Source organism: Aedes albopictus, chromosome 3 (assembly GCF_035046485.1).
Source record: "Aedes albopictus strain Foshan chromosome 3, AalbF5, whole genome shotgun sequence".
Lineage (NCBI taxonomy): Eukaryota > Metazoa > Arthropoda > Insecta > Diptera > Culicidae > Aedes > Aedes albopictus.
Genome location: NC_085138.1, coordinates 95,525,509 through 95,538,598, shown reverse-complemented (window position 1 = coordinate 95,538,598; position 13,090 = coordinate 95,525,509). Strand labels below are relative to the sequence as shown.

General features: G+C 39.0%; 1 protein-coding gene across 4 annotated transcripts in view; it reads right to left on the bottom strand.

Moving 5' to 3' along the window:
• The window catches only part of LOC109425583 (casein kinase I), a gene marked incomplete at its 5' end in the record, with an annotated part of 119,480 nt that overhangs the window by 64,204 nt on the left and 42,186 nt on the right, over positions 1 to 13,090 (bottom strand). For 3 of the 4 annotated variants that reach the window (XM_029873796.2, XM_029873793.2, XM_029873814.2), the window contains 1 exon segment: positions 7,638 to 7,718. In XM_029873796.2, the coding sequence (XP_029729656.2) occupies positions 7,638 to 7,718 (81 nt within the window). 4 annotated transcript variants of the gene reach the window in all.

The following is a 13,090-nucleotide window of genomic DNA, read 5'->3' as shown; positions in this document are numbered from 1 at the left end:
TTTTTATCACTTTAAAAAGCGACGCAAACAAAAATTGGAAAGCAACCCTTTCAGGACGGTTGAGTCATTGGCACCTCGCTGACGCGTTCTACGGCGGCGAGGTTGGCGAAAATAGTCGTCCTGAAAGGGTTAAACAAGAAAACTAAAACGTCTTCAATGAGAGGTTGCACAAACTGAACGATCACTAAGGCACGAAACACCCAGTGGTTCAGTGGAGAACTTTCCGTTTGACGAACATTTTCCATCGTCTGAAGTGGGAATCTAACCCACAACGCGTAGACGACTGATGCCACTAACCGCTTTCATGGCCCCCTTGGTAGACTTAAGTAAATTGAGATTTTGCAAAATCATGGAACTGTAACTGCCACCATAAGTTTTTATTCGATTTTTCCATCACAATAGTTCCTCACGGGCTTGGTGGTCTAGTGGCTACCGCTTCTGATTCGTATGCAGAAGGTCATGGGTTCAATCCCTGGCCCGTCCTTTTCATCCTACTTTGTATCTTTCTATCCACTTTCTCTCACTCTCTCTTCTCTACATATACAACTCATGTATATTCATATGTTCATAGCCATCGCTAGAACCAGAAACGAATTGAAAAAAGTCGTTTCCCTCCCTTCCAACTTCCACTCACAGCACAGTGTATATATATCGCCTATAAGTTATGCAACCAAAGCGTGCTGTGCCGCTTTACCTTATTCACCTTATTCACCACACAATCTACCACGAACACTATAAATAACCCTATCCATGGATCGCATCACCGACCCAACGGTGACTCCCAGATCTCCCATCCTTTCCGTCTAACAAATACCCCAGTCCGTGCGGGTTGTGGGACGCAGAGTGCTCTCGGTCTCTAGTAGCAACAACCAGTACACTCTAACATTCCTTTCCCTTCCCAGCTGACTATAAGGACTTGGCCGGCGCCGTTATTGATCAAATATGCATGAGCTGCTAAAATTGCACTTTGAGAATAAGTGGAATGTCCCAGCCCCTTATTCAGTTGGATCACAGTGCAACTGGTACCAGTTCAGATCAATCACGGAGGAGCAACCATTGACATGTATAGTCAGAATTGATCGTTTTTTTTTGATCGATTTTTCCATCACAATAGTTCCTCGATAATTCCTTCGGAAGATTATCAGGAATTCCAACGGAAATTCCCCGAGGATTCCACGGGAGTCCTCCAAGGATTTCTCTAAGCCGCTATCTTAAAACTCCCCTAGGAGGTTTTCCCAAGAGTTCCTCCAGAAATTTCTCCTGGGATTCCTCCAGGAAGTTTTCCAGGGATTCCTCCAGGAATTTTTCTAGGAATTTCTCCAGCGATTTCTCTATAAATTCTTCCAGGGATTCCTTGAGGAATATTCCCAGAGATTCCTCAATGGACTCCTCCATGGACTCATCCAGGAATTCATTCAGGTATTCCTCCAGAGCTCCTTCAAGAGTTCATCCAGGATTTCTTCCAACAACTAATCCGGGGATTTCTTCAGGAATTCCTCAAGGGATTCTTCCAGAAATTCCTCCAGAAATTCCCTCAGAAATTTCTTCAGTAAGTCTTCCAGGAATTTCTCTTATAATATCTCCAGGAACTTCCCCAATAATTTCTCAAGGATTTTCTCCAATAACTCATTTAGGAATTCCTCTAAGCAATCTTCCAATTCTTCCAAGAATCCCTTCAGAAATTTCGCTAGAAATACCTCCAGGGATTTTTTCAAGAAATTCCTTCAAGAATTCATTCAGAAATTCCATTATGAAAACCTCCTAGATTCGTTAGGAAACCTCCAGAAATTCTTCAAGAAAATACTTCTGGGACAACTTCAGGGATTCCTCCGAGTATTCCTTCAAGGATTTCTCCAGGAACTGCTCCCAGACTTCTTCCAAGAACTCTTCCAAGAAATTGGCTTCTTTAACGGTGATGAGATACTTCGATATTCTTAATCTGCATGTCAAACTGAGCCGAAATCCAAATTTTCATGAATTTTGGAGCCCGGGAACCTATTTAAAAATCAATTTGAAGTTTGTATGGGAACGATTTGTCGAATCACCCCTCGTCGCAGTTTGTACTGGGCGGAGCTGTCAAACAGTTGCCCAGCTGTCAAAAGGTGATTTCGAAAAATTTCTTTGAAATTGATTTTAGGTACCAAAATAAGGTTCTAAAAATCTGAAAAAATTCATAGTAGCTCAGAAAAAGGTGTTCTTTCGTATAAAATCGAAAAATCAATATATTTTTTCAAAATTTAAAAACCCAATTCACAAGGAAATACTCCAAGAATTTCTCCAAAATTTTCTCCAAAAATTCCTCTAGGAATTTTTCTAAGAATTTCTCCAAATATTCCTCCAAGAATTCATCCACGAATTTCTCCAGAATTTGTTCAAGAATTCAGACAGGAACTCTAATAAGTATTTCTCCAAGACCTGCTCCAATACATCTGTCAAAAAGTCCTCCAAGGCCAGGGATATTTTTTTCTAGGAATACCTCCTGGGATTTTCAATCAATACCTTCAGAAATTCCTACAGGAATACCCCCAGGCATTCCTCCAAGAATTCGCCCAGGAATTTCTCCAAGACATCCGCCAAGAACTCCTCAAACAATCCCTTCCAGAATTCCCTTCCATAAATTCCTTCAGGATTACATCCCCAAAAAATCTATCAAGAATTCCTCCAAGAATCTCTCTAGGATTTTTGCAGGAATTCCTTAAAGATTTTTTTCAGGAATTCCTCCAAGAATTCCTACAAGAATACTTCCTGGAATTTCTTCAAGAATTTTTTGAAGAAATATCTGGAGAAAACCCTGGAGGAATTCCTGGAGTAGGGTAATTTTCCAATTGTTGCACGGCTAAAAATTTGCCAATTGTTGCACACCTTATAAGAATAACATGGAGTGTGCAACAATAGGCGAGTTTTTAGCTGTGCAACAATTGGAAAATTACCCTACTTTCTGCTAGAATTCATGTAGTAATTTGTGAAGGAATTTTTAAATAATTTTCCAGGGAAATTCCTGAAGGATTTCCTTGAACTGCTGGAGGAATTTTTGATGTTATTTTTTTTCAATTTTTATTTTCTGGAAGAATTCCTGGAGGATTTCCTAGAGTGTTTCCTGTAAGATTTCATGGAGTAATTTATGCGAGTAATTCCAAATTCACGCGAGGAATTCTTAAAGTATTTCCCGCAATAACTGGAATTGAAGGAATTTCAGGAGAAATTTATATAGTAATTCCACCAATTCTTGTAGGAATTCCTGTAGTTATTCCTGGAATAATTCTTTAAGGAATTCCTGAAGCATTTCCCGGAACAATTCCTAGACGATTTCCTGTAGTAATTCCAGGAGGAATTCGTAGTTATTCCTGGAGAACTTCCAGGAGTAATTGCTGAAGGAACTACTAGAGTATTTGCTGGACGGATTCCTGGAAGAATTTCAGGAGGAATCCCTATGAGGTATTCCGGGAAGAACCCCTGTTGGAATTGCTGGAGGTATTTCGAGATGAATTCGTGGAGGAATTCCTGGAGGTATTCCTGAAGGAACCCTTGGAGGAATTTCTGAAGGACACCGTGAAGTAATTTCTGAAGGAATCCCTTGATGAATTCATAGATAAATTAGCAGTTATTCATGGAAAAATTCCTAGAGATACTCCTGGAGGGATTTTTGGAGAAATTACCCGGGAAAATTGCCCGGAGAAATTCCTAGAGTAATCCATGGAAGAATTCCTGGAGGAAACTCTGGAGGAATCCCTGGAAGAATTTCTGGAAGAATCCCTTGAAACCTGGATAAATCTCTGGATTAGTTCTTGGAGAAAATCTTGGATGAATTCCTGGATGAGTCCATGGAGGAATCCATAGAGGAATTCGCGAAAGGATTCCTGGAAGAATTTCTAGAGAAATCGCTGGAGGAATCCCTGGAGAAATTCCTAGGAAAATTCGTGGAGGAATCCCTGGAAAATTTCCTGGAGGAATCCCAGGAGAAATTTCTGGTGGAACTCTTGAGAAAACTTCCTTGGGGAGTTTTAAGGGAACGCCTGGAGAAATCCTTGGAGGGCTCCCGTGGAATCCTCGGGTAATTTCCGTTGGAATTCCTGATAATCTTCCGAAGGAATTCCCGAGGAACTCCTGCAGGATTTTTCGAAAGGTTCATAAAGTTAGAAACTCCTGAAGGAATTCCAGCATAGCTCCTGAAGAAATTTTCGAGAAACTGCTGAAGAATTTCACGGGAAGTCCTGAGGCTCGGGCAGGAACTCATACAGGTATTCACGGAGAACTTCACGTTGAATTTTTGAGGGACTCCTGAAGGAATTTCCGAGGAACGCCTGCAGAAATTCTGGGGTAATTTCCGACACTTAAAAGATCATTTGTATGTCAGTGGATGCACAAGTAACACAAATAAATACTCAAAATATAACAGAGGTAGTCGTGGAAGAGTTACATCGATAAAGTAAAGAGATACAAGAGTAGAGCTTGTAGAGCTTGAAGGTCTTAATTCCAGAATAGTTTGGATGACCTAGATCATCAAGCGAATGTTGCTAAGTTATCGGAATTGCATTCTGAGGCTTTAAGAGTAGCGTAGATTATATTCCGCGAGCATTCGCTACAATAAAAATATCTTAGGATTTACAGATATTGCGACCCACTTCAAAGTATATTGGGTCCATTTGTAAGCCAGTGGACACCCAAATAGCAACAAATAGAGATACTCGTAATATAATTGGATGCAACAGACACAATCGTGAAAGAATTATAGACTGTTTCAGAAATTATAAATACACTTTGTTTATCAAATTAAATGAACTGTTCTAATGATTTTCACCAACTTCTTTCAGAGTATAGCATATTGTACTCCATATTTTTATATTTCCTTTCAATTGTCTTGATATTTTAAAGAACAGTCGAGTTCTCTTACAAATAACTTAATTTTTCAAATTTGCATTTGCACAAAGGTGTTTTTTAATGATTTCAACATTATTCATCACTAAATACCAAAAATTATCTAAATTTTTATCACATTCGCTTTCTCAACAAGTTGTCTAAGGAATGCCTTGATAAAAGTTTGGGAAAAATCGATAAAGGCATTTCCACAACATTTTTTCGGAGATCAAGTTTCTCATTTTTTAAGGTTTTCTACGGAACATAAGAACTACCACAGAGTTTCTTAGCTTTCCTGAACGCATTTAATCTAAACAAACTATTTTTTTCAGCTCATTCGATCCTTCAGATGGCAAAGCTTGTCATACCATAAAAACGAATGCAGTAAGCAGTAATTAAGACATTCGTTTGCTTAACGTTTGTTGCTACTGGTGTTGTTGAGAAATTTAAAACAAAAATTTTTGTTTTGAGAAGGCCCGTAATGGTGGTTCTTGATCAAGTATTCCAGTAAAAATTACTCTAAGCAATCGAGAAATATCTTTTATTATCGATACAGCCATTTTTATGGTGTTTGGAAATTAAATATTTCATGTGTGAGATTTTTTTCTTTTCTACTATGCTACATTTTTTGACCACTTTGTGCAACTTCAAATTTTAATCATCTAGTTTACAGAGCCCTATTTTGTAACTTTTACCAGAAACATCAACAAAATTGGTATTATTTGCTTCGTTGGCATGTTTACTATTAGAGCTATAAGAAACTTTTTTGGATAATGTGCTCAAATTGAAATGGCAGGTTATCCTTAGTGTATTTATAATTTCTGAAACAGTCTATATGCCGATAGAGTGGAGAAAAACAAGAGTAAAGTCTATAAACCTTGAAGGTCCTAATTCCAGAATAGTTTGGAAAGCCTAGAATATCCCATGAATGTACCAAAAGTATTATAGCTGTGCACTGAGGATTCATCAGCAGCATAAATTATATTCCACGAAAAAAAAAATGACATCTAAAGCATGATACAGTACGTAGATATCGTAACACAAATTTCAAAGTGTATTGGAGGCCATTTATATTTCACGGAATGTCCAACTACCACAATATCAAGTTGCTCATAGCATTGCGAGGTCTAATGGACAACAGAGTGAACACAAACAATGGTAGATGTTGTAGATATTAAGAAAATGAATTCCAGAGTAGTTTGGATGACTTTGACTATAAAAAAATCGTGGTAAAATGCTTTAAAACAAAAGATATTGCATTTCTATCAAAAGTAGATCGTCCCGGGTGTTTACGGGTTAATCAACATTAGAATGAACCTATAATTATCCATTTGAACTAGCAAGATCTAAAATGTCTGTTTGCCTGTGATTGATTTCGAAAACGACTCGTGCTGCTTGAGTCGAGAAACAAGACTAAGGTAGGAATCCCAACTACATAATGATTCTATTGCACCATCCTAGCGTTTACATACTCAGAATGACCTTAGCGCGGTATTCCAACATATACGTAACCCGAGCAAAGTCCAACAACAAAATAACAGCAAATCGAAAACATGTTTTATATTCAGCAACAAATTGATATCAAATTTTGATATCAGTTTACCTTTACTTAATTTGATTTCAAATCTTGTTTTCAATTTGCTGTCATTTTAAATTAATGCAAATGTTTAGTGTTAAAACAGCTTCAACTCTTTTAAGTAAACTATGAAAAGTAATTCTATGGATATATCATCAGTGCAATTATACTATTGTATTTATGATTTGATATCAACCGAAAAACTCTACATTTTACGATTTTTCATTTTTCTTGCGCTGATAACAAAAACAGTTATCAATTTGCTATCATCGATAGCAGGAATTGTTTTCAATTTGCTGTCACAGGGATATTTTTTGCTCTCATTTTTGATGTTTTAATCGTTAAAACGACCAAAACGACAACAACAAAATTTGCAATATCACAACATCAAAATTAGTTTTCAATTTGCTATCAGACTTTGCTCGGGAATCTAGCACATCGCCAATGGCCCTTTTTTTCATGGACGAGTACGAGAGGACCCTGCGTTCGAACCTGTTCCAATATCTGCAGTGTGGCGTCGTCTAGCTCTAGCTCTTCGTCGTAATAACTGAACAGGTCGTCTCCTTCCTGGGCGGTAAATGCGGCAAAGGCGGAGTTTTGGAATTTCCATAACGTAGAGAAATTTAGAATAAATGTCTTCTGGACCGAAAGAAAAAGGTGACGATGCTTGTTTTTTTTTTGTGTGGATTGGATGAACGAGTGTGGGCGGTATAGGGAAAGTGTATAGGTAGTTCCTCCGACGCGGCGATGATCCATCGTCGCGAATCCGGGAAGTGTGTTAGATTACATTCGCGTACAACATTCAATATGGACACATCACAAAATGTGGATGGATTGTACAAGTGTATGAAGCTCTGAGACGGAATCAAAATCGAGTGGGCTTAGGGAAATGAGCGGAGAGGAGAGGTATTGCAACATTTAGATACATTATTACACTGAAAAGATGCAATTAAAAACAAATGGCAAAATTTTGGAGAATCGCTTCCTGTTTTAGTGACCAATGTATCGAGTGAATTCTTGCGTTTTCAGAAGGTCAGGGACAACAGTAGGTGGTGGAGGTCAGGTGTTGGGAAATGGATTTTGTGTTGTTTTTTTTTTCGTCGTTAATACAGCGATTAGTTTGTTGCTCGGTAAATTGTGGGACACATCGAAGATACTTAAATCTATGTATGGCGGGACGAGGATTACGAAAACAACGATCAATTACCTTATTTACAGGTGTGTGTCTTTCTCTGTTTGGTGATACGACTACTTCGTGGCCAGTCTGTAACGATCCAACTGGTGTGGACTGTGGAGGAAAATAATTGGAAATGGGAAACAAAACACTAGGCATTAGTATGACGTATTTAATGATTCGATTAGATTCGGTAATACTGTCGATTACAGTTAGCTTACAGTGTAGGTGTCAAGGTTGTTTAGACGACATTGAGTGGTTACAAGATATATTGCTTTTGCTATTGCTTTCTAGAAAAATATGATGCTATATCGAGGATACGTTATAGCGAACAATACTAATAGCGATTCAAATTCGTGAGGACGAAAGGGTTACGCCTTAACAATACTGTGAACTATCCTTAAAGCTTAACGATTACTTTGAGGATCAATCAGCTTCAACTTCTATTTCTACAACTGCTCTTTTTCAAGCAATACAGCTAATGACAACCTCAACACCCACGCCTACGAAAAGGACGTATAATTTTTAGCGATACGACAAAAAAGGAGAAAAGGAACATTTTACCCAGGAAGGAATCATTTTGTTGAGCACTAATCCGGTGTGGTAAATACAATTCAAGGATTCAAGCTTTTCTTTTTCATCTTCAACTTCTTCATAGCCACCTTGAACAAACGACAAAAAAAAGAGAGTCCAATGACATCGCCACAAGGGGATACTCTATGTATACCGGGGGATAATCTTCTTCTAAGACGACCATCATTTCACGGACTATCGATTTTCCTCGTCGACGCCGCCAAATTATACGCCCACGCACAAGGTACCCCTCAAAAAACTCCCACTCGTGCATTACACAGCAGAAAAGAAGACGTACAGACGGAGAGGAGAGTTCCAACATCGCATTCGAATCCTGGAAACAATTACATTTGGGATTGTCGGAGTACTTTTCCCACTTCGTACCAACTTCCCAGTGTTTTCGCGATACATATTTTGAAAGCTGCATTTCTAGGTCTTCTAACGCTCAATCCAATCGGTCGGACGCCAACGCGTCAATTACATATTCACCCCCGAAACCCGATCAGAAGTGGATACTCAAAAGCTGTTATAAACTTAGCTTTCACTATATTTGCCGAGCAAATTTTTAGTATTTATTATTGTTATGTTACCTCCTATAACTACGAAGATTATAACAGATTCTCAGTGTTATCATATCAATAACATGTTTTGGCATGATTGTAGTATTTTCTTCCGGTCGGGAAAGAGCGGCAAGGCCGGTAGTCGGTCATTGCCACTACCCTGCCATGAGCCATGAGGTGCTGGTGTTGAGCTGGAAACTGAATTCCATTGGGACGTCCATCCCAACGTCAATATACATTAGCGTGGTTCAAAAAATCGTTTTTGCTCCACACCGCTTATTCGATTCCTAACCAGATTATATGCCTTCTCACAAAATTTGAGCTCATTTGGTTGAAAATTGAGACTGCACAAGCCCGTCAAAGTTTGTATGGGAATTACTATGGGAAAACGATGTTTTTCATTCAATCAACCGTAGCATTTCCACAAGTGCCCTATTGCGTTAGTCGACCCTTGGTAATACTAGGCTACTCTATTAGCTACAACTTTGCCGAAGACCGCATTCAAATCGGACGCCTCATTAATTAGTTATCAATTTGTATCCAACTGGGCAAACTTTAGCTATGATCCTCCAGCTTCCCTGCAGGCAACATTGCTGCATATGGCGCCAAAGATAGCACACTGAAATCATGGCTACTATGTTCCACTGCAGAATGCAGTGATGCCCACCGAATAGTTTAACCATCATGAGTAAAGATTTCAATTCTGGATAAAAATCGGTAACTAATTAATGAGGCGTCCGATTTGAATGCGGTCTTCGGCAAAGTTGTAGCTGATAGAGTAGCCTAGGATTACCAAGGGTCGACTAACCCACTAGGGCACTTGGGGAAATGCTACGGTTGATTGAATGAAAAACATCGTTTTCCCATAGTAAATCCCATACAAACTTTGACGGGCTTGTGCAGTCTCAATTTTCAACCAAATGAGCTCAAATTTTGTGAGAAGGCATATAATCTGGTTAGGAATCGAATAAGCGGTGTGGAGCAAAAACGATTTTTTGAACCACGCTAATATACATATGCATAGGTACCTATGTGTATCATCAAATTGGAATTTACAGTCCCAAGGACGTTTCACAGACCATTGAGGAGCAGGATGTAACACTTTTTTTTACAAGAAATAGGTACCACACGAGCTGTGATTCGGCTCGAAATGGACAACTGGTAGGATCGGGATGCTTCGTTGGCATAGTACCCTCGTTCGGCCTATCTTAACGTATACCGAAAACTCAAACAAACACGCATTACTGGATATCAGAAAAGCTATGCGCCAAACAACTGAAACATTTCGTTCCAATTTCAGCACTTTGGAGCATTAAAATTGAATGAAAATGTCCCTTTGTTTAGCTTTTGTAGACGCCGTGATTCTACGGCTTAGTGGGTAGTCTATACATCTGATCATAAATGGCATGGTTATGGAACATTTCGAATTGACTTTTCAATAACTAAACATTTGGTGCGACGCTCAAAGACACTATTTTGAACTTGTGTATTTGTTTCCAATGAATAATAACTGTTTTACAAATTGAATGTGGGCCAAATATTGAGGACATTTTTTTCACTATGTACCCAAATCTTGGCCCATCAGTAAAGTGATGTCAAAACACCGATAAAAATACGTCAACAACATTTCTTGCGTAAGAACCAAAAAGAACGAACAGGAAGAAAGATTTTGTGTGCGGAGACTATAAAAATATAACACAATAATAGGGTTGCGTTGTTTTCGTTACTAAATTAGGCTGATACAAATTTATTTTTCACTTTTTGTCTCCCCCCCCCTCAAAAATTTTTGACTGGATTTTGCATTTTGAGGGGGCAGACAAAAATATTTATCAACATTTCGGGTTTAACCAAAAATTCTTCAACAAATCCGATGAGTTTTTAATATTTTTCAGATTAAATGCTTTATTATTTTTATCCCCCCCCTCGACCAGCCGAAGGGTGGTGGGACAAAAAGTGAAATAAATATTTGTAACGGCCTTAAGAAAAACTTTAGTTTAAGTGATTTATTTATAGTTTTGTGAAAATTTAGCTCCGAAAATGTAATTTAAAAGTAAGATGGGTGAACTAACATAGATAATACTTCAGCAGAAAAATTGAAAAAAATGAGATAATTAGTGGTTCTAGTGCATGGAAAGCAATAGGCCAACGTTGTATCCACTAATAGGCCAATTTGTGTACCATAGACCATCGTTGCATACCATCGCATCGAATCTTTTTAACGTAATTAAGTAAATTCTTGAATATTTACGTTAGTTTACTTCCAATTGGTGAAACATGCATTGCCTAGAGTATGTAATAGGGTCAACATATTATTTCTAGTGCTATTGATTCATGAGTTATGGTCAAAATTGTCAAGGCGGCTTGCAAATTAGGCCAAGGAATGGTACATATACCCTATTATGCGAGGGAATCGGTATGTGCGTCTGTCTGTAGGTGTTGTAGGTGTAATCCAATTAAGGTTATGTCATACCAGTATATTTGAACGTTGCAAATTGAAAACGATGTGCGATTGAGCAATTGTACCGTGAATATATTTCAATCATTCAATCAAATCACTAATGAAGGCATTGCAATGCAATATTGTTTGGGATTATAGAAATACTTGCAAAGGCATGTATCTTCAAACACATTGTTTGTTTCATCCCCAAAGAAAGAGAAATGCGTAGTTAACATTCATACAGCCAACATGTTTTTCGTTGAATTTTGATGAAATTTTCACAACTTCCCAAAACACTCTGCTCTTTTGTGGTATTGTATGGTAAGGGTGCCTTGTCCTCCTGGTGCCGGAGTTATTCCGGATTTTCTTGTGGTACCCAGAGTCAGCCACTTACTTTCTTCAGCAGACAGCATGAGATCTCGATTATTTGTAAAGAATGATGTTTTCGGCTATTTTACGACTGTTCGAGCCTTTATGAATCATCAACGTTAGGGAGCTGTTGAGATTACGGTAAAATTTTACCGTAATCCGTAAAATTTTCTAAGTGTGTACGATCCGGTAGTTCCGGTAGTAGAAATCCACTAAACAGGTGACTCCTATTTCATGGTGTGATATATGCTCACCCACCATACCTAGAAATGAATGGTTAGCAGGTCTAATAAAAACCTAACCGCTGACGGAGTCTATGGAGTACTAAATAGGTGCGGATTTATGAACATATCATTAATTTGTTTCTATGCGATTTTCACAGTGTATCCTGTGTATCCTCTGCTCTTTTTTGTGCTCTGATGATTGAAGGAATCTGATCTTGTCTAATTTGGGTATCAGGTATCAGAAGGCACGATATCCTCAATTTAGGACATGTTCCATTGCCATAATAAAAGCCTATTTCATCATCTACCTGTGGAAAAAGAAAGGAAAAGAGATGGAAATAGGGACAAGAAGTGAAATAGGAACAGATACCGTGAAATAGGGCACTAACCCATAAGCGTACCACAATAGGCTGAAATTTAGGCCTAATTTGGGGACTGACTACGGTTAAAACAGCTCATATATGTAAATCGTAAGCATTAACAAATAGCAGCAAAGATCAATTGCTAAAGTTCATCACTGTTGGCACCCCTAGCGCCGACTCTGTTATCCTTCTACTGTCAAAGGCTCGGGTCTAACTGCCACGTATACCGAGACTGTCAACGTTCGTTCACCACGAGTAGAAGTACCGCAACGTGCGCGTCCAGTATATTTTAATTCGTACTTCATTTGTATATTCGCTTTAATAAAGTTATTGTTTGTTACGAGTCATAATCCTCGGCCTTATTTCCCATCGTAACAAAGTGGCGACGAGTCTGCGGAATTTTCGCGTCGTGTCTATTTTCGCGTCGAAAGTTTAGACAATAACCGCCGTGGGGGAAACATGTCGCAGTCGCAACCACCTCAAGCACAATCATCGATGTCGGGCGGCGGAGAGCAGCCATTCAAGGAAACGATCTTGCAGATACTCAGCAATCAGCAGGCGCTGATGACACAGTTATCGCAGCAGGTATCGGCAATCCAAGGGAACGTCCAGAATGCAAATCGCAATGAACTGATTTTGGACTCCCTAGCGACGAATATCACTGAATTCGCCTATGACCTTGAGAAAGGTTGTTCATTCGATGCCTGGTTTTCGCGTTATGCTGACCTTTTTGAGAAGGACGCCGCTCAGCTTGCGGACGATGCGAAGGTGCGGTTGTTATTGAGAAAATTGAATCCCTCAGCGCACGAACGATACACGTCATTCATCCTCCCCAAACTGTCGAAGGAGTTTACGTTCGAGGAAACCGTCGCCAAATTGAAGATTATCTTTGGCACACCTGTCTCTACGTTCCATCGACGTTATCAGTGCCTTCAGACGATGAAGGACGAAGATGAGGATT